Source organism: Myotis daubentonii, chromosome 3 (assembly GCF_963259705.1).
Source record: "Myotis daubentonii chromosome 3, mMyoDau2.1, whole genome shotgun sequence".
Classification (NCBI taxonomy): domain Eukaryota; kingdom Metazoa; phylum Chordata; class Mammalia; order Chiroptera; family Vespertilionidae; genus Myotis; species Myotis daubentonii.
The window spans coordinates 32383542-32406323 of NC_081842.1; the positions used below are offsets into that span (position 1 = coordinate 32383542).

Here is a 22782-nt window from a genome sequence, read left to right on the forward strand (position 1 = left end):
AGAGAACCACCAGTAGCAGCAAGAAGTCATACACAGTACCCTGGGGCAAGTGTTGGTAGTGACTCTGGAGGTCTCACACCAAGCAGAGAAAGCGCCCCCTTCATATGGCACCTGGCACAAAGCTCATGAAGGTGCTCCCTTGGGGCTCACATGTCAACCTCCGAATTCATGACGCCCAACAGATCGTAGCATGAGGTGGCATGGTCTTGGGCCAAATCAGATGTAAAGGACACAGAGAGCTCTGAGCATGAGAAGCTCAGCATGCCTACACATTTGACTCTAGTTTTTAAATTTCTTTTCATGTTGCTCTACCACTGATCTAATTAGGAACAAAATAAATATATAACAAAAGAGTAAAGGATCTCCTACTTATTGAGGAGCAAGAGTAAAACTGTTACATATCATTCTGGTCAACTGCAATTAAAGTATTCTCTGAGACTAAATATAATCTATACTAATAAAAGGGCAATATGCTAATTAGATGGGATAGACCAGAAGTCTTCCAGACATCCTTCCAGACAAAGCCATGGCTGCGAGGGCCAAGGCAAGCCGCCGTGGCTGGGAGGGCCCATCACAGAGCCCTGGCGGGGTGGGCAGGGTGGGCAGGGCCTCCCTGTGGGTGGCAATCAATGGCGGAGGCCAGGCTAGGTGGGCAGGGCCTCCATCACAGAGCCTTGGCAGGGTGGGCAGGACCTCCCTGTGGACGGGGATCAATGGCAGAGCCCATGTTGGGTGGTCCCGGACTGAGAGAGGATGCAGGCTAGGCTAAGGGAATACCCCCATCCAGTGCACGAATTTCGTGCACCAAGCCTCTAGTAACTAAATAATCTTAAAGTCTCAGCTATAGTCAAATGAAACTATAACTAAGAACAGTGCTTTACATGTGCTATCCCACTTCAGAGACATTTTCTAAAATGTCTGTTTGATGTTGAAAATCACAGTTTCTGCACTCCTTGGCAGTTACCAAAAAAAAAAAAAAAAAAGTTTTTTTTTAATTGAATGAAACAAATACCCTCGACCGTATCATTAATTTATTTTAATAGATTAAATGTGTTACTATAAACAGTACAAAACATTATTTTTAAAGGCAATCAACATATGAGACCTGGCCCAAGAGCCTGGTTCACACGTGAACAGGAAAGGCAGCCCTGCAGCCATGTCTTCCATGTTCCACATCCCTCATCCAAAGGAGCAGCAGGAGGTGGAGGCTGCCGCCACGGGGGATGCACACTCAGCTCCAGCACAGGGACATAAGCCACCCTGATTTTCCATGTTCTGTGAAATAGTTCCCAGAGGCAGTAATCAGTGTTATTTAGGTAGGAAGAGGAGAGGGAAGAGTCCACAGTTAAGTACATTGGGAAAATACTGGGTAAAACAAAGTAATACAAATGCTGTGTTCAAATGGAAGGGATGGTTAGTAACGCTATAAAACTTCTTTAAGTCACTATTGTTTTTTCACAGAGCTGGCCTTGGGGTTCCACTGAACACACTTTGGGAAAAGTGACTAACCAGCTAACAAATGTCAGTGAGGCCAAGGTCAGGCAAAAGCAAAGCCAGCGGCGTGTCCACTCAGCCCAATGACTCGCGTTTGCCTGAAGATAAAAAAGCGGGAACCAGAAGCGGTGTAAGGAGGAATCTGTAGCTGGAGTCAGGCTGCGCAGAGGGGGGTATCACTCACTGGCTAACACACAGCATGAGCACAAGGATGAAGACGAGAAAGAACAGCACAGGCATAGACTTCATCAGACCCTGCTGTACAGGGCTCTGCCACCTACCCTGTAATGAATGATAATAGCAATAATCAAACCTTAAGAGTATAAAGCAGTTTAAATTTAACAAAATGCTTCCATAGTCCTTAATCCATTTCAATCTCAGTAGAACCTGGAAGGATTTATATATTAAAAAAAGGTATTTTTATTCTCATTCAACAAATAAGAAAAACTGAAGCTCTAACTGGCTATGTGGCAAGCTCAAGGCTACAGCAAGTTAGAGGTAGAACCAAAACCATAAAGACAGGTCTTAGCCTCCTAAATAAGGCCACACTCCTTCCAGATCTCACAATACAGGCTTTCTATTTGGAACTTGTACTACCTTAAAATGAAATAGTGTTGATTCTCCACTCCCCAAATTTGTAAAATGTATAATTATTTAAAAATCACTCACCCCGCTAAGATCTAATGTGCTACAATCATTCTTATTTCCTCAAATAATCTTTCTCTTTACAATTCTTGAGAAGTTGGCTTTTTTTAACACTAAAGACCAACTATATAATATCTAAATGGCAAGTATATCATCAAATGCCATATTAGCAGTATTGAGCATTGGATTTAATATAAATAAAACAATTCTGAGCTTACGTAAATACCAAGAACTCAAAGGTGGAAGGTGAAGCACAAAAGTAAGTGTGTTCAAACTTCATCTTCTCTGAACGCTTCTTTCAGATCCTATAAGCTTCTACAAAAAATAGGACCCTGGAAAGAACAGGTAAACCAGGTTGCCACTGGCCTATGTGTTGGGAAGGAGAAAAGGTAACTGAGTGCCTACTATGTGTCAGGCCCTGGCTGAGAGCTTCCACATACTAGTACAGTACACTTCAGTTTTCATAACCCTCCACTGTACTCTTACTAACAGGAAAAGGTCCAGACTCAGAGTAAATTGGCTCTCTTCACACAACTAGAATGAAGCAGAACCAGATGGGCAATCCAGCTCAGCCCTGCTCCAGACTCCTTTTTATTACACTCCTCTCCGCTTATGCAAATGCTAACTTACAATCCAAGATGCACAACTGCCAGGGCCTCGAAGCTTTTTCCAAATCCCCCTCCCACAATCCATTCAGGTCCCCACTCTGTCTGGGTAGCATGAATTGCCCCATATTCTACACCCCCACCGCCTCTGTTTGCACATCATTTTTAAGAGTTTTGCTATTTTGTCTTATCCTTAGAGAAGCAGTTCTCAACTGGGGGCAATTTTGCCCCACAGGAGCCGTTTGGCAATGTCTGGACTTTGAGGTGCTAACTGGCATCTCGTAGGTAGAGGCCAGGGATGCTGCTAAACATGCTACAATGCACAGGACAGCCGCCACCACAAAGGGCTATCTGACCCAAATGTCAAGTGTGCTAAGGTTGAGAAACTGCCTTGCAGTGATAATATGGTTTAATAAATGCTTTCAGTTCCTCCCCTAAAAAATCTCAAGGAATAACTAAGACAATGCGGATGGAAACATTTAGCACACAGTAGGCACGCAGAGTACTAATTAGATAATCTGACTGCACACTTCTGCAAAGGAGGAACCACGTCAGTTGGCTCGGCATTCTTCCCACACAAAGCATAGAGTCTTTTTCATTGGCTCTAAACAAATGTGAAATAATGTATTCTCTATATTGGAAATTCTTGATTAAAAAACAAATGCCACTATTATCTAAGAAACACAACACTCTCCCATATTCATTCCTTAACAAATAAATGAATGGTATAATTCATGATTCATTAGAACAGACTATGAAAAGCTACATTGCATTCCAAGTATGTCATAGAATCGCCTCCATTTCAGGACTATTAATAAGCTTACAATTAAAAAGCTTTGTCCTATATTAACAGAAAGTTAACTAAGAGATCATAATATTCAGATTTAATGAAATCTAATACAGCAGTTTCAGATTCTTCTCTGTATACCAGGTCAGCTTTGACCATAACTATTCTCAGATCTTGAGTTCAGTTATTCAGGAACAACCTTAAACTGTAATCACAGCATGTCAAATAAAACCACCAGAAGTCAAATCTCTGAATGAGTACGTCAAAACTGGTGGACATCACATCTCAGGTCAAGATCTTTATGTTTTTATACTTTTCTCAGCTTATGCCGGTTGGAATCAGCATGGATATCCTAAAGTAAATGATTACAAAAAGCGTTAAAATGAGTATTCATTCAAGCAGTCCTACAGTGGAATAATCTACAGTCATTTTTACAGAGTTTCTGGAGTTGTGGCGCCAGGGCCCTGAACATCAGAATGAGCCCATACAATATTTAATTAGTGTGCAGATTCCTGGACCGTATTCTGAAGCAAAATTTCAGAGGTTGGGCCTGGAAATCCACATTTTAAATAAGTTCCCAAATATTCATTTTGTACACTCAAGTTTGAGAATCTCTGCCAGGAGACTGGATCCCAGAAAATGGGTTTGCCTGACTTTGTAAACTTCCAGCCATTTTTGGAAGTCAAAATCTTGATTACACGACTATTTGACAATCCCTTTAATATAAACCCAACACCCACCTCTCACTATAAGAAAACAAGTAGAGCATTTTGTTGATTACTTTTGTGCAAATATGCATTTTCTGAAATAAGCAGACTGATGTTTTATGGGAAATACTGAAAAAACTGGGAATTATTATCAAGGAAAATAAAGATCAATTCTGGGACCCACAGTGGTTAACATCTATTATATTCCAGACTGTGGATACCGTGATGGCTAGACAGTCTAGGTCCCTACCCTTATTTTTCTTTTATTTATGTATTGAAATTATTTATATATGTACATACATACACAAAGAAGCAAGGTAATTTCAGAGAGTGGCAATAAAACAGGTTGACGTGATAAAGTCTGTGAGGGAGGGAGGCAGAGGGGGTCATTAGCTGTATTAGAATTAAGGATGAAAAGTGGTTTCCTTGAGGAGGTAACTTTCAAGTTGAGACCTGAAGGAGAAGTACCCAGTCATAAGAGGGTTGGGGGGAAAGTGTTCTAGGCAGAGGGAACTGTAACTATAAAGACTCTAAGGGGAGAACAATGTTCTCTTCAAATTATTATAGGAATTAAATAAAAAGTTAGATAATACATATAAAATGTTTTATGAAGTAGAAAACTATGTAAAAGCATAAACCATTATTTTTAGTAATATACTAAAATAGTTTCAGGACAGAAGCCAGGATAATTAAGGGCCTTAGGTCTGTGGCATATGAAGAATTAATTAAGCAATTGAGGTTACATTGTCTAGGAAGCAAGAGACACAAGTATGTGTTTGGAGGAAGTAGGGAGAAGTCTTCAAATACCTGAAGGTGTCTGTTCTTGTGGAAGAGGATTTAATTTATTTATTTTTTATATAGTTCTGAGGGTATGGTAAACATTTTTGGAAGCCAAAATCTTGATCCAATATGATAATGAACTTTCAAAAAGAGTTGCAGGAAAATGGGCCAACTGTGAGATAGTGAGCTCCACATGACTGGAGGTGATCAAGGATGGGTTGAATAGACAGCTGACATCATAATGATTGGACTAGGTGATCTAAGAGGACCTTTGCAATCCTTTGAAAAGACACACACACACACACACACACACACACACACACACTCACAGTGCTCTCTCTCACAAACACTATAACCACCAAGATGGCCTCTTTACTTTACAACCTTAAGGAAATTTCAAGAGAAACCTGAGCTATACTGAGGTATACCAACTTCCTGATTCATAATGACACCCAGGACTAAAGGGCAAATTAAAACATGGGATAGACTAACATTCATTTTTAAAATCAGTAGCTACAATTTAATGGTGTTTTAACAAAAAACACTGAACAATTATTAAAATAATTACTGTTTTAACAAAAACATGTTGGGATTTCATTCCTATAGTTCCCAATAGGTAGCATCCCAATAAACAGCCAAAATATTGAACAAATAGATAGGTGTCCTTTCATTGGCTTGTTTTTTAATGGGAGCCATGAGCCCAAGAAGATGGTTTCCTCATTAAAACTCCTGAGGAAGAATCACTAGTCTTTATAATTTTGTATTCTATCCTATAAATAAAGTAAAAAAACAGATACTGAATTATCACTTGACCACCTGGGACCAAAATGCTAAAGATAAACAAATCTAGCCTTCCATGAACAGACAGACCAAGCTAGACTTGGAAATAAGACTAGAAACAACTTTGAAAAGCTAATCATTACTAAATGACCTTTACATAAAATACTTATATTTCCACATCCTGATGTATGTGACTTACATAATACATACCTCAGGAAATATTCTCTTAATATCTACATATACTTTTTGTTTCTTAAAAAGTACTTGTAAATTAAGTTAAATTATTACCCTCCTAGAACAGCTTATAATGAATCTTTCCATAAAATAAAGACTATGTCCATATAATTGTTCATAAAATTATACCTTAATATGTGAAATCCAGGAACACCAAAAGTCAATTTACAAAAAAATTAAAATCAAAGGTTTAATACCTAATATAAAGAAAGTATTTATCATAGAGGTATTTTTGTATAGGAATCTCTTCCTACGGCTATACAACTGCTATTTATGCCAGCAGTATTTTAGAAATATGCCTAGTCCATAAAAGTTAAATATAACCAGTAATGTAAACAATCACTTCCTAAGTTATTTTTCTTTAGGTTCATATACATGAGTTCAAATTCTGCTACTTTATTAAGTTTTAATCCTTTAGAACTCAAGGTAACAGCAGAACTGGATTAGTGGCTCAGGAAACCCAGGTGTCTCTGTTCATGAACGAGTGCCACCTAGTATCGTCTGGGTTGTCTAGAAACTGAATCCTTAACTGGGTAGGGAGTTATTTCTAACTACATTCTCACTTGACTAATGTACAGAAAAGCTGTGATGCCACAAAACAATACCTAGGGTTAGAGGCAAAGACCAAGTTTCCTGTCGCAAAGTCCAATGTGTTCACCATGACCATTCTTTGCAGTCTCCCCTCAGCTTGAGAGGTGCTCAAGTTTAGTATCAACCACTAAGAGAATGGCACCCTTTAGAATAATAATGTTAACAATACGGTTGGTAAAAATCTTTCTTCTCTAAAAAGATCTGAGACCGCTTGCCATTTGTTTCCTCTTTGTTTTCAGGTACAGATATTAGGGATAATTCTGGATTTCCCAAACCTTCTCATCCCAAATTGACCCTCTTTATTATCTCCTCTTGCAAGAGTGTACAGTCTACCCCTTGGATTTGTGGACAAAGCTGTGGATCATCCCACAAATGTGCATTCTGTAGGTGGGAAGCACAATACAATGGAACTGCTCTAAGAAATGGCACCATGAAACCAACAGCATGCTACAGAGTTGCTCCTCCATACTGATAGCAAATCAGAAGTAATTTTCTGCCTAAATCAGAGCTTAATTTCTTAGTTCACTTTAACTCACAAGTTCAATCCAATTTCCCAAAATGCAATAATACAATCTTCCAACCTAATTATCGTCATTGAAAGTATTTAAAGGCATTTGCTGAGACACATTTCTTTCTTGTGTCAGACAGAATCAACGTCAAGCGAACATCTTGGGTAGACTACATTCTGTCTCACTGCAGAGGGTTGACATTTTAAGAAATAATGATTTCTTGCAAGAGAAAAATTTTCCCTTGGAGTGAACACCAAAGGGTACTACCTCCCAGTAAATAAAGGTTGAAATGTGATTCTGTTTAAAATTGTATTTTAAAAACCAGATTCTCAAAATTACTATATACATGTACATACATACATATACAAAATATGTTTAGATATTTCTATGTATACTGGTACTTGACATTCTATATGATTAGAAATCTTATTATCCGGGTGACTTCTACAATAATTTGAATCAGCTAAGTGAAGTTTAGGCCTCAGAGAATTTTTAAAAATAAAACAAGTGATAATTAGTAATGGAAATGCCATCCCATATCACTACCACTCAGGAAAATGATGGATATTTCCCTAGAAACAATCATAAGGAAACAGTTGGTTTATTTTGAAGGCAGTTATTTCAATAGCTTATTCACTAAAACCCCCTGAGTTTTAGTCTAAAAACAGTTCATTTCCATTTCCTTTTGATAATCAGAAAGGGAATCAACCCACATTTTAAACAACCATTTTTTAGATCACTTACTGGGGAATAGTAAAATGCTTTTAAAAGCATTTTTGGGGAGAATTTGTAAGCAGAAATTAGTAAAAGGGCAAGAAGGGCTCCTTATTCCTCAGCTCAATCTCAACTCAACCTTAACTTTTAATTATTTCGGATCTTGTAAAAAGTCATTGCTGCATTAGGTCTTTGCTTTGTGAGGTAGCCAGTTTTCTCCTAACTCTGTTCACCAAACTCATTTAACTCATGCTCTAGGGCCTAGGCCAATAACAAATCTACTTTTCCAGCTCTGATACTTTAATAGCTTGAGTTTCTAAAGTAAATGGCATCCTTTGCTCCTTTGAAAGCCAGACTGGCAATGATTAAAGTAAAGGAAACTAACCACCTGAAGAACTTCAAATATGCAGACATGTGTCAGCTATAAACATTATAATACATAATGACTAGAAAGGCCCGAATCCCAGAATCCAGTTTAGGCGATGGGACTGCACACATATTTAAAATGGTGGAGAGTCAACTAACAAGTACAGTATATTATTTCATTTTCAGTCTGCTATGAGGCATATATGAGCAAGAATCGACAGCACTGCAAGTCAGCATTCATGAACCCAAACAACACATAAGCCATGTTCAAACTCAACTGAACTTACCTTATAAACTTGTCCATATGTTCCATTTCCAACAAGTTCCACCAATTCAAAAATCCCTGCAGGATCCTGAAAGAAAATAAACAAATCATAAAAATTCAAACAATATTCTAGGCATTGTCTTAATTAAAAGTAAATACTTATTTAACATACACAAATAAATAACAACTTTAGCTTTGGGGCTCTCATGTGTTAATACTGAATACTATTAAACTTTAATTCAGTTGCAGCTATGAAATTAGTCAAAATCCATTTTGTTTCTATTTTACATTTCTATGAGGTGTGTTAAAATCAGATAAAAAAGAGACATGACTTCCACTGAAACAATAAAACAACAACTTACATTTCTCACTGTCAAATGGAAATACACTTGCAGATCATCAAGGCACAATTTACAATAGGTAAGTTCGGGAAACAGCTCAAGTGCCCATCGGTAGACGAGTGGCTAAAAATGCTGTGGTACATTTATACCATGGAATACTATGCAGCAGTAAAAATGAAGGATCTCTTACCCTTTGAGACAGCATGGAATGACCTGGAGAGTACTATGCTAAGCTAAATAAGCTAGTCAGAGAAAGACAAGTATCACATGCTCTCACTCATATGTGTAATCTAATGAACAAGATAAACCAATGAGCAAAATAGATCCAGAGACATAGAAGCATAGAACAGACTGTGGAACTCAGAGGGAAGGTGGGTGGGTGGGTGGGAAGAGATCAAGGAACTTGCAAGCATATATGCATAACCCATGGACACAGACAATAGGGTGATGAAGGCCTTGGACAGGCAATGGGGGCAGGCTAGAAGGAGTTAATGGGGCAAAAAGGGGGCGCATGTAATACTTTCAATAATAAAGGTTTAATTTAAAGAAAAAAGATAAAATGAGAGACCCATTATCTTGGGGTTCTAATTTTTGAGATCTTCCTCTTTGAAAATTCTGCACTGCTTGTTGTGTTGAACGCTAGCAATCAGGAAAGTGGTACTCTTCTTACCTAGGTAGTCACCATGGAAGCAACACCCCTGCCCCCCTCGGTGGTGTTGGATTCATCTCCCCTCTCTACGATGCCACCTCTGCAAAATACCCTCTTGCAGGTGGCTTCCAGCTCCTGCAGTACCTGAGGAATACCTGCAGGCATTAGAATGCAAACTGAATCGGAGAATTAAACAGGTTCTTACCACCAAATATGTCTGCCTATCCTCAGTGTCAGCTAAATGTTAGAATGCTCAACAAATGTTGAACAACTGCAGCTATTCTTACGGAATCACTATCCCAAAAAGTTGAAAAGAAAAATCAAAGGCTATAAAATTCAACTCAGAGGCAGAAATTGACGTTGACCTCTACCGATTCCTAACTGGACAGAAATTGTTTCTGGAAAAGCCTAATTCAAGAATGACAAACTTAAACATCCACAGGGGCCAGAAAAATGGCATAAGAGTGAAGTAGGGTCGCTGAGGCCTGTGGCAAACTGAAGAGTCAGGTCTCCTTTGGGTGTGTTTGGGGGGATAAATTGTTTGTAGTTGGAACAATTATATTGTAAACCTATGAACACAGTATTGCCAGGTCTAAAGATTTTTTAAGAAAAACGGAACAGTTTGTTTAATCTGAGATTGCCTCTTTTTTATCGATTTTTATTGTTCAGAGTATTACATATGTCCCCCCATTGCCCCCTTCACCCAGTTCCCACCCTACCCCAGAACTTCACCTAATTTTTAAATGTTAGGCAACAACTCACTTAAAAAACAAAACAAAAAAACTCTGAAGGACAAATAAAAGACTACCGTCTCTGGCCTAAAAACATGACTATAGCTAGTCAACACTTTTGTTATGAGAACGCTGCCACATATTACTATGGTCGCTGAGATGGAAGGGGGAAGCCTCAGCTGGGGCTTCAGACAGATCTTTGCTGTAACTCGCTGTGACCCTAGGACACCCTGGAGAACAATTTAGTCTGTGAGCACATAAAACGGCATGGCATCTACCTAGCAGAGCTCTGGTAAAGAGCAAGTGAGGGTCCAGCATCACACCTTGAACATAGTCAGCCATCAACTAATATCCAATAATAACGTTTAAGATGAGGAATTTCACACCATTGGTAGCACAGAAATGGAGAAGGGCTGCTTCGGGCTGCTACTCATGAGGGAGGAAACAAACGAGTTGGATGTGACAAATTACAATTCTTCTTTAAAGTTACAGTCTTTTTAGGAAATCAGGCCCAAGAAAAGCCCTTTGCAATGTGCCTTCAAAGAGTCCACATAGAAAATAAATACAAAACAAGCAAAACAAACAAACAAACAAAAACCAACAGTTGAAGCACTTAGTCGCTGAGAAAACAGAATTAGCATTATCCATTATTATAAAGCCAGCAGGGCAAGAAACCACACTGCAGACTCGTGTCCCGACAGATCAAACCGTCCAGAAGTTCCAGCTAAACCCCATCTGGTCAGGGAGGTGTGGACACCTTTCCAGATGGAACCAGGGATCAGGACACCGTTAAGGGCCGAGAGCTCTGTCTACCGAGACCCCATCACTAAAAGACATGATCAGGGCCACCTGTGAGGCCTCAGGATAGGAAAGAAAAATTGTTTGTTCAACTACTAGGCAGCAGGTTTTATCGAAAACGAATTAGAAACGAATGAGGAAAAGGAAAAAAGAAGCCCGCAAATGGTGGCAGCTGCTGTTTGCTTCTAAGCTGTGCTTCCCAGTAGTTTGTTTGCTCAGTGCTGTTTCTGCAACAAATTTCAAGGGAGGTTCTACATTTGCTTGAAATATCTCAATTGTGTTTTCAACATTCATTTTTCTTATTAACAAAAAAATGAACGGAAGAGGGGGAGAGAGAGAGAGAGAGAGAGAGAGAGAGAGAGAGAGAGAGAGAGAGAGAGAGAGAGAGGCATTGCAGGACGATGACTACTAGCTGCCTTAAGGAGTGTGGGAAGAGTTAAGAGGGGTGTGGAGCATAGGGCGGAAGAGCAACAGGGTGCAGAGCTGGGACCAGCTTCTACACCCAGGGGTCATCCCACCTCATGGATCCCTCCTCAGGGCTGGGGTTTCATGGGGGCCCGGTTGGGGTCTCTGGAGGAGCTGAGCAGCTGACTTCTCGGCTCTTTCCTTCCTTGAATACTAGTCTATACTGAGCATATGGCCCAACCAATTGGAGCCAAGGAGACTCAATGCTGACTTTCGTTCCAGCTACTGGGAGAGAGGCTTCCTCCACTGGACATGTCCAAGGGGATCAGAAGCAAAGATCAGAGGGACTGCAGACTTAGACTGGCGTCCCCTCTTGGGTAAGCAACCAAACTCAAACAATCATCGGCTTAGGCTGGTTCCCCAGGAGGTAGACTCTGAAAATCACTGGGATTCACCTGGAGGGAGTCTGTTGGGGTGTGCGCAGTGAGGGAGTGAAGGGAGAAGGACTTGACTGAGCAGATGGAGGGTTCAACTGGGACACACAGGAGCTGTGAATCTGGGATGACTCTTCAAAACTATCCTACCTTGAGGCAGGGGAGCCTTTGTACCCCACCTCCATTGACTCATCATTGCAGGCTGTCCTCCATCCCCATCCCAGAGGTTATAATATTGGGGGAAGCAACATGCTTCAGGTGAGGACAATTCCCAGGTGAGGACCATCCCTACCTGCCTATGCTCCCAGCAGGTGGACAATGAGGGCCTCAGTTGTGGAGAGGGCATCTGGGTGACATATGGCAGCATCCACTACAAGCATTATGGTTAGAAATGACTAACAGTTTGGAACTAGAAGAGAATCTATAAGCATCTATGTTTACAGTGTGCTGACAGTAATAAGGCAAAGTGGCATAATTAGAGTCATGGTATTTGCAAGGAAGGGGCTCTCGGAGACCCTAGAAAGCAGAAGGCAGAGGTATTGTTCAGGGACACCTGAACTTAGAACTGACCATGAGCTTCCCTCTACCCCCAATCTAAGTACCAGGACAGCTAGATGTTTGCGAATATTCCCTTACACAAATGCATGTAGTTTTTGGTTATGTTCTGGAGGAATAGTGATAGAACTAGAACATGGTAAGCATTCAGCTGTTTTCTCCACTCTTACAGGACTCTAAATGCACAGCTGACCCTTAAAGAGGCTGGAACTGTATGGGTCCACTTACATGCATATTTTTTCAATAAATACTATAAATGTATGTTCTTTTCCTTATGATTTCCTTAACATTTTGTTTTCTCTAGCTTGCTTTACTGTAAGAATGTGGTATATTGTACATATAACATACAGAATATATGTTAATCAATTGTGTATGTTATCAGTAAGGCTCCCAGTCAAAGGTAGGCTACTAGTAGTTAAGTTTTGGGGGAGTCAAAAGATATACACGGATTTTCACCCGCATGGGGGATCAGTGTCCCAAACCCGCGTGCTGATCAAGACTCATCTGTAATTTCTCCCAGTGGTCACCAAAGACTTCAATCTCCTATTTTTAGGGTTTGGTTTTTTGTTTGTTTGTTTGTTTTTATCAGTCCTGTCCTAGTTGTCGCTTTTGAGGCATTTATACTGCAGAGTACCACACTCTTGTTGAAAACATATCCCCTCCTTTGTCTCCCAATATACCACTCATTCTCTCTCAGAGATTCTGTTTCTTCTGCCCATACCTTAAAGGTAGGTTGACTCCAAGGTTCTATCCTCACGTTGTTCATGTCCTAATGATTTTATCTCCAAACTAGAGGCCCAGTGCACGGGATTTGTGCACTGATGGGGGGGCATGGCCTGTGGGGATCAGCCCGCTGTGGGAGAGCAGCTCATCCCAGTCTGCCGAGCAGCTGTGGGCCCGCCCTCTGAGTGGCTGCTCCCTGGTCCAGCATCTTCCATGGAGCTGGAGCACTCACCTCTCCAGGGGGCCCAGTTGTGGCCGAGCCCAGGGACAATAGCATTGAGAGGTGGTGGAGTAGGCCTCAGTCCTGCGACAGCTACAAACCTGCCTCCCAGCCTCCGAGGTCAGCTCTGTGAGCCTGATGGTGGCATTGCATGGCCTGTGGGCATTTGAAGGAGGCAGCAGGGAGCAAGGAGGAGGAGCCTGGGGCGAGGAGGCGAAGATCGCAGCCCGGGTTCCTGCCCGATGGCCCGTGGGTTTGCAGCGGGAGCAGCCGCTCATCATGGTCAGCTGAGCAGCACTCCCACTGTGGTAGCACACTGACCACCGGGGGGCAGCTCCTGCACTGAGCGTCTGCCGCCTGGTGGTCAGTGAGCATCATAGTGACTGGTCAACCAGTCGTTCTGGTTGATCCACTGTTTGGTCCCTGGGCTTTTGTTACATAGGATACCCACCGTATATATCTACTCCACTCCATTCACATGAGCAGGCCTCACCATCTCTTGCTGGAACTATTTACTTTCACTCAATTCTTCCCTCCCTTCACTCTATCCTTCAAGCCGGTCTTTCTAAAGTAAACATTTCTAAATGTTTTAAAATTTAAAACATTTAAATTTTAAAACATTTAAATTTAAAACATTTAAACAACACGCCATGCTTTAAAATTCTACATGATGTGTCCCAAACTGAAACAAAGATCCTTTCATTCTTGGGCCCACCTTTCGTTCTCAGCCTTGGGTTCCATCTTTTTGTCCTATAATCAACCACCTCATCCCACCTGCCATTTCCCTCACACACCACACTCGGTCATGTCTCGGTGTGTTGGTTCATACTGTCTGCCAAGATTATGCCATTCTCTAACAGGCAAACCCATCCTGGAAAGCCCAGATTGCCACCTCCCCTGGGAAGCCTTTCTCAGGTGAGTGCCACCGCCTCTCTGCACTCAAAGCATTTGTGCATAAGCTCTGTGATAACTGCTTTCGCATAGTACTACACCCTCTTCCATTTCTCTCCTCTGACAAATTACAAATGCCCTGAGAGCGGGACTGTACGTATTTATCTTAGTATTTCCCAGCACTTAGCACAGTGTCCTGCACATAACTGCTAGCAATAGCAATTTACTGAATAAGGTTGATGTCTCACTCCCAATTCTCTACAACATGTGTAGAAAAAAGTCACCAAAAATGGGATCAGATGTGGGGCCAAAGGTCTAGCAAGCCTAGGTCATTTCTTCTTCAATCTAGTCAAGCCGTCCCAGCCACTGTCACCTTGATCCCCCTTACCTCGCTCTCTACTGCACAAAACTGTCCCATGCAAAGCTCCTACCGTCTCCCACTCTGAGGAAAAGTCATAAAGCCCATTGGCACAAGCTGTGCCACATGTGCATTGAGAAGATGGGCTGTCAGGATGCGGCCCTGTGTAATGCAACACGGAGAAGAGGCTGTTCTTAATGATCATGTTACAAAGACAGGAAAGCTAAGAGACAAGATTCAGCTTAATTCTCCCTCTCGTGTTTGCTTAGCCGCTCCTAAAGCCAGGATGGGCAGCAGGAACGAAGTTTACATACACCAAGGAGAAAAGAGCAAATCATTGACATTTACCAAAGTCAGGAATCCCTATTGGCTACACATGCCTTTATTCAGATCATAACCTTTGCTGGGAGGCTGAAAAGAAAATTTAATTCTAAGGTAGAGTAGTTTACATTATTTCATAATGAAATGTAACTACAACATCTCAAAAGGTGAGCTGTTCCATGAAATAAATGTAACTTCCTAACAAGTACTGATAAAGGCAAATTAGTTAGTTATCGTCATAAAAATTACAGTGATAGCTAACATCTCATGAGCATTTATGTACCAGGCACTATTCTAAGCATTTTCCATAATTAGGTCATTTCATTACCACAGCTCTATCAAGTGGATACTACTGTTGTCTTTGCTTTACAGATAAGGAAACTGAGGCACAGAGAGATTAAGCATTTGGTTCAAGTCACACCACAGATGAGTAGATGAGCCAGAACGCATACCAAATCCTGGGCACTTAACCACTCAGTGCGGCTTCATGGAATCCACATTCTCAACCCTTGACTTATCATTTGCTGGCTCTCTAGCCTTGGGCAAGTTTCGTATCTGCTCTGAGTCACAGTTTCTTCATCTCTAAAATGGGGACAATATTACCTTCCTCACAGGCTGCTGTGAGGAGTGTGGAAGTGTCTAGCCTAGCTCAGGGCCTGATACACAATAGGATGTCCATAAATATTGATCCCCTTCTTTCCTTCTTTTTTACTTTGAAAAAGAGTTCATTTAATATTAAAAAAAAAAACCCACAAAAAACCTTACCACAGAAAATTCAGTCTGTATTTCATATATCTTCAACTAATAAAACCAGTAAAAGAAAACCTATTGTTTTTTAATGAACATCAATACGTACTTAGTAAACTGGGTCAGATATTTATGTGCATACAGATGTCTCTTTAGAAATAAGTGAGACTATTGGGAAGACACGTTAACTTTTGGGGGCTCCTGGGATGTTACAATAAATTTTTCTCTTCTGTCACTTGAAATTCCAGAATTCAGACAACAGTGGCAAGCTTAAGCCTGACTTCACAGCTGGGTGGAGAGATTTAAGATCTGAGTTATGCTTTAATTCTGCCAGGTCCCCCGAATGATACTGGATTTATCATGACACTAAATAAGATCTCTAGACTAAATTCCAAACCAGGATGACTATTCCTTAGCCTCATAAAAGATGACACACATTCCTCCCAAATGAAAATGAAATTAAGAGAGAGACATTGGGAGGGATCATGAGCAATGGCTTAAAGAAACTTCTAGACCCTGTTTTCCCCAGATTCCTCTTAAAGACATAGCCATTCCATGCCAGACCTTCCATTTGATTCACCTGTCCTCGAGCAGGGTGAAACAGACCCTGCTGAACATGGATGGCTGATCCGGCTCCCAGAATGACTGCCTACCCCCGGATTCCCTACTGACATCTGCCAGGCGACTGTGCTTACTCTACACTCAGGGGCCTTAAAAAGACCAAAACGTTATTTCTCTTAGAACCATATTTAGCAGCTGTTTTGTTCAGTTTCAGCCTAGCTGACAAGTATATGCTTACAAAAGCAAAACAGAATAAAGAAAACAGGAAAAGGAGAACTCTCCACATTTATCTTGAGCCTTCAGGCTTTTCAACACCACGTTCTTCCCAAGTAAGTGCAGCGCTAGGACAATTGTGCTGACGCAACACCCCCTTTCTCGTCCACGCTGCACTCACAGCCAAACAAGGTCCCTCAAAGCTCATTTCATACCCACCTTCCCTCCTCCTAATGTAGCAGGGGCCTGAGGAGCCAAAGGTCTTCCTTGCCTTCCACAATGGGGTTTATTGTGGAAGCTCTACCCACATCTCCCACCCACCTACTGTCTGAGGTAGAAGCAGAAGGTACTTCCAACCTGATGAAGAAGAGATACCAGTATGTGAGCAAATAACTGCACGTATGCAACTCACTAAATTACAATGACAAGCAACATGCAGGAGAAGTATAAGGTGCTCCAAGAATATCTACCTGGGATATTTAGAATACAGTCTAGATTTATCTTTGTTAACATACTGTCCAAGCTATGCACACCAAATGGAACAAATGATTTAAGTTAAAAAAAAAATCGTGTGTTTGTGTGCACGCGCGCGTGTACTGCGTTTTCTCACTTAATCATCTGTAAAGCACAAAAAAAGTTAGGGTCCCAGGTTCGATTCTAGTCAAGGGCACGTACCTTGGTTGCAAGCTCCTCCCCAGCCTGGGACCCTAATTGGGGCACTTGCAGGAGGCAACCAATTGATGACAGGAGGCAACCAATTGATGTGTTTCTCTCACATCAATGTTGCACTCTATCTTTCCCTCTCACTTCCACTCTTCCTAAAAACCAATGGAATGGAAAAATATCCTCGGGTGAGGATTAACAACAACAACAAAAGTTAGAGTTCCTGTCTAGATTCTACTCCTGGCCCGTGTCATTTAAACTATCCTGTTTGGTTGCACCATCTGCAAAGTGGGATCACCTGCTTGGCCTGCCTTTTCCACAAGGTTGTATCCTGCATGCGAATGTGCTGGGCACCTCCCCCGCCCCCAGCTCCATGTGTCCAGCCTTGTCCCTTGGGAAAGGTGGTCTTGAATGCAGGATGCCATCTGCCTCATACAGCTGAGCCTGGCTAGATGGTGCTGGCATCCCTTTACCAACCCTAGCTCTTAGCGACATCAGGATGTGATCCTTGCCAAACCTCAAGGCACACCAGCCTCGATGCTGGTAGCTTCTTCCAGCCCTAGGGCCAGGAAGGCGGCAGCCTCCCCACCTCCTGTTCAGTTTAAAGTTCCATCTGCTACTGAACAGCCATCAGTAGTGAAAGAGCTTCCCACGCCCCCTGCCGCTGCTCACCTACTCACTCGGGACTCTGCGCTCTAGCCTGTCCTCAAAAAACAGTCTTTAGCAGCAGATCTGAAACCTGGCGCCGCAGAGGAGCCGCTACAAACCTTAAACTACCCTGATCATTATCACTGTGTCTGGGGTAGACAATGGCCTAAATGCTTCATATACATTTTCATATTTAATCCTCAGAGCAATCATGAGAAGTAGATATTACTAACCCCCATTTCTACATGATGAAACAAAAGCTTCAAGGAATTAAATAACTTGCCCAAGGTTAAACAGTATGTAATAGAAACAGCAGCCAAGACCAGATAATAAAATAAGGATAAAAATACCTTGCTCAAGGATTGTGTTGAGGATCCAAAACAGCATATGTAAAGCACTCAGCACCAGTGTATGGCAGTGCTTCACAAGTAACACTACTGCTATTATTGCTATTGCTGCTGGTATTAATAAAAGTTCCCCTAGGTGACAACACTGGTCAACAGTGCAGCCAGGATTTAAATCCAGATTGTTTTATTTCAAGTCCATCATTACTCGCTGCTCTATAAATGGCCAAAGCTAAAATTAACTTGGAGTTATGGGGCTGGTGAAGGCCTTGTGGTTTAACAATGGAGACAGAGCAGAACCAGTGGCCTCCGACCAGGCAGACACAACCAGCCAAGTGGCTGGGAACACAGGAGTCAAATGAGCCATGGATGCTCAGTGCCTGCCCATCAGAGCCTGGAGTCCAGCCAAGTGGGGCTTTAAATTTCTATCCAAAGCTGTAGTTTCTTTTTATGCCTCCTGTGCCATCAGCTAGGATGAACAGTGATTACTGAAGTTAACCATTTAATTGACAGTGAGAGAAGTACACCATAGCAGTTAAGACCACAGACTCCACAGCCAAAAAGCCTGACTCTGATCCCAGCTTCACCATTTACTAGCTATGTGACCTTTACCATTCTGTCTCCATTTCCTCAACTGTTAAATAGGGTAATGGTAGTACCTACTACATAGGATTATTCGACAAAAGAATTAATACATATAAAACATTCAAAGCAATGCCTGGCATATTGTAAGTGCGCAAAAGTATTTGCTAATGACCCTTTATTCTAGAATGCAAACTCCAAGAAGGAATGACTTCTATTGGCTTTGTTTGCTGCAGTATCCCCAATACTCAAATTACTGGCGGGGACATTATAGACACGCACTGAATACTTTCTGGATGAATCTCAAGTCCCCATATCACCAGTTCTCCTGCTGACGGCCAAAATGTAGCAAGGTCTCTGAAGTGTGGAGCAGGCAGAGATATCTAAGATCTTATCATTAAAACTCCTCTCCTCATGTTACACAAGAGCAAAGTGAGGCCCAGGTAGGTGCTATAAAATCACAAATTTTTCTAACAAGAGTGTTTAGGACGCTTGGCCAAGTTCTCACCTAGTTAGTACCAGGGTTAGGTCAAGACCCTAAGCCCTTTGACTTTTAATTTTCCCCTCTGTTCAGTAAAATCATTCAATAAACCAAAGAAATCACCATTATCTTTAAAAACAGTGGGCCTGGAAGGGAAGGAAGTAGGGCCAGTGGAGAGGGTGGAGAGGAAAGGTAAACACTTGTGTTGAGTCCTAACTTCCACATATTTGGGTTAAAAAGTGAATTAATTCACGCCCAGAACTGATGTAATGAGATTTATAACTTATCTCCAATTTGATGTCAATGTGATAGTCGACCGGATTGTTGATGTCAATGAGATAACTGACATGTACCTATCTGCAAAGGAGATAAATGGAATTTTTCAAAATATATTTCCTCAGTTCAAAGGCTTGGCATATTCATACTCATATTTATCTCAGCTCCAAACTATTTCCTTATAGGAGAAAACAAAGAAGTCGATATAAATTGACTATTGTTCACTGGCATACCTGGGGCATATATAATTAGGAACATCCAATTAAAATTACAATCCAAGAAGGAGTTATAACATTAATTAGAATATTTTTTCTGATTTTGGTACACAGGTACATTAATTCTTTGTCAACTGTTGGGATTCAAGGGCCAGCCCTTCTCATGCTCTCTGACCTGGTGTTCCCGAGCCATGCCCACAAACTGCCTGTGGACATGTGGATGCACAAAGCTCACTGCTCTGTTCAGAGATTATTTTCCAAACACACCCCCAGTTGAGAAAAAGCACTCTTAACTCCATAAAGCAGAATGAGAATATTCTCCAGGATACTAAGACACAAGGCAGATTTTGGACAAGGATTGGGATCTCCACCTTCCAGAACTTTTCTCAACTCTCCCACAGTCTGTTCAAGCTCAAACATGGCAAGTTGCTCTGAAGGTCAATATGGTCCCTTCCCTCCCACCATCAGGATGTTGCAGAGATTATACAGCTATTTGGGGAAATGTAACAGTTTACAGAGATATGCAAACAGGGGATCTCTCTAGACCTGTCAGGACAGGGTAACTTACCAGTATTTCCAGCAACACAAGGTCGAAATGATGGGAACCAGACTAGCAAAGATGTTGGCGTTTTGCCTTTTCAAAGATGCTTAGATGAAGAAAAAAGATAGCAGTTGTAGCAGATGGACTTTAAAGACAAGAACTGATTACTTAAATAATTAAATAAGAAGGACTAGGACACCATCCAAGGTTTTATTTTAGAAAGAACAGCCTTAACCTTTCCCCCAGAGGAACTCATTTACCACCTGCTTACAACAGACCAACAACATTATATTTGCTTGAAAGCTTTTCAGCATTTCTCCCCACACCTATAAGCAACCATGTAGTTGACAAAAGGCCCTCTCTATGGGGTGAGGAGGTTAATGTTGGTTGGTTAGGTCCCCTAGTCCTCTCTCAGTTCCAGAGAGGGGCAGGATGGCCAAGAGCCCCCCCCCCCCCCCCCAACAGCTACCTGGGGCAGAGGCTTGTCATCTGGCAGATGGTGGTAGAAGCCCAGCCCAGTCCATCACTTGGTGTCACCACTAATGGTACAGATGGCTGGTTAATACCAACTCATACAGACTGTTTATAACAGGAATTCTTTGGCATCTGATTCATCTCTTTTCTTCAAGGCTTTTGTCCCTATGGCTAGGCTAGCATGGATGTTTACGTTTTTTCATTTATTTGTTTGTTTGTTGTACAAGGCAGCTCATTTTTGGAATGGGGACTTTATACCATCTGTTCAAGGATCTAAAAAAAATTTTTTGGCAGATTCAAGCAGCTAAAGCTAAATTTCTCTGTGATTCTCCAGGTTTCCAAGGGTGTTGGATTTCCATTGTCAAACAACTTTGGGGACACTGGATTAAAAAGATTAGCAATGTAGCTCTTTCTTTGCTGCAGGGCCTCTCAGAGCTTTTGATGTATTACTGTACCCTGTGAATCTCTAAGAGAGGGCAAAAGCTTTTCACATTTCCCATATCCAAACCTGGCTGAAGAATACTTTTTTAAGGGATCTTTGTATCTCTCTAAGCCCTGGTGTTCTGTGCAGCATAGGTTAGAAAACGATAGTGCACAGAACATTCTTTCCTTTCTTATTCCTATTAACCAAACCTTGAATCTTAGGTTACTGTAGCAAGGACTGCTCAATACTACACAGTAAACATTCTTCCATTGTTCCTTAGCAACAAAAATCTCAATTTTATTTGGAACACAATGCACACCTAGGTCCAAAACAACATGCTCTGACCCCATTGAAGCTAGAGATGAATATGTGAGTAAGTTCTGGCCAATGACATGCAAGCAGAATTATCACGTGGGACTTTCAGAAGAGTTGTTCACATGGAGCTGAGTTAGCTGAGAGAAGTTCCCTTGTGTCCTCCACCCTGATCCTTTCAGCTGCCTGGAATGCAGAGGTGATGGCTAGGACACTGCAGCCATTTCTGACCCTGAAGTGAATTTAAGAATAGAAGCCTCATGCTAGTTGTAACTACAGAACAATAAAATGATCCTAAGCCTCTGATGACCATAGAACTACTGTACCACCACTAGACTGCCTATGTCTGGACTTCTTTATCATGAACGAGAAGTAAACTTCTATCTTTTAACCCACTAACATTTGGGGCTTTCGTTTTATGCAGTTGAGTTCTAACTGATTTGCTTTAAAGTTTATGGTTCAGATATTATTATTTATTTATGTTTAACGAACAGTCCTTCTTTAAAGTACTCTTCTCCATTATAGCCTTTTGATCCTTGGTTAGAGGAGGCAGTCGCTAGAGTTGTTCAAGAAATATTCCTGTTCTCTTCCTGCCGGTATGTTATAGGATGGCACATCCACACCCCACTTTTAGGTTGAGTTTAGCCACATGATTCGCTTTGGCCAATGCGATGTGAGCGAAAGCAATGTGCTTTTCAGGTGGAATATTTAATTGCTATGTGAGAGATTGTGATGACTGTGGAAGCATATGTGGGCTTGAAGCCTCCATCGGTCTGTCCGTGGGAAGCTGATGCCTAGAGCCCTCTCCTGACTCGTTCTGGACATGTTGGCATGGTTACGAAATAAGCTTCAGCTGTCTTTTATCTCTAAGATAGTCATCACAGCATATACTAGCCTATTCTGACTCAGGACAGAAACTACCAAAAGATGGTGACAATGATCATCACACTGTTTAATGCTCTATGGTTTCTGAAACAATATTTGAGTAGAACCACTTTTTACTGGGTGCCTCCTGTGCCTCAAGACACTGTACAGGGCATTTTGCAAACATTATTTATTCTCAGCTTTGATCCTGAGAGGCAGGTTGCTCACAAAAGAGAAAACTGAGGCTAAGAAAGTAGCCGGTGCCAAACACACATTCTCCCCACTGTCTCCAAACCGCAACGTCTGAAGGTAGCCCTGAAAACAATGAAAACCCTTATGAAGCTGGCTAGTGACACAGGGATTCTGGGAACCCTTTCTTACAAAGGAGCGGGGGTAGGGCAGGGGAGAGGAGGAGGAATAATTAAAAATGGAGTTTCCTTTCACATGGCTGACCACATCCTATATGTCCCAAACCAGGGCATGCCGGGGCTTGTAGTCCCTGCACCCTACTGAGGACAGCAGACCCGTAGGTCC

The 22782-nt window shown here is 41.7% G+C and overlaps 1 protein-coding gene across 9 annotated transcripts in view; it reads right to left on the bottom strand.

The window, feature by feature from the left end:
- TNIK (TRAF2 and NCK interacting kinase) overlaps positions 1 to 22782 on the bottom strand; it is a 347969-nt gene that overhangs the window by 248782 nt on the left and 76405 nt on the right. For all 9 annotated transcript variants that reach the window (XM_059687029.1, XM_059687031.1, XM_059687025.1 and 6 more), the window contains exon 2: positions 8500 to 8565. In XM_059687029.1, coding sequence (XP_059543012.1) covers positions 8500 to 8565 — 66 coding nt within the window. The remainder of the gene's footprint in view (positions 1 to 8499; positions 8566 to 22782) is intronic.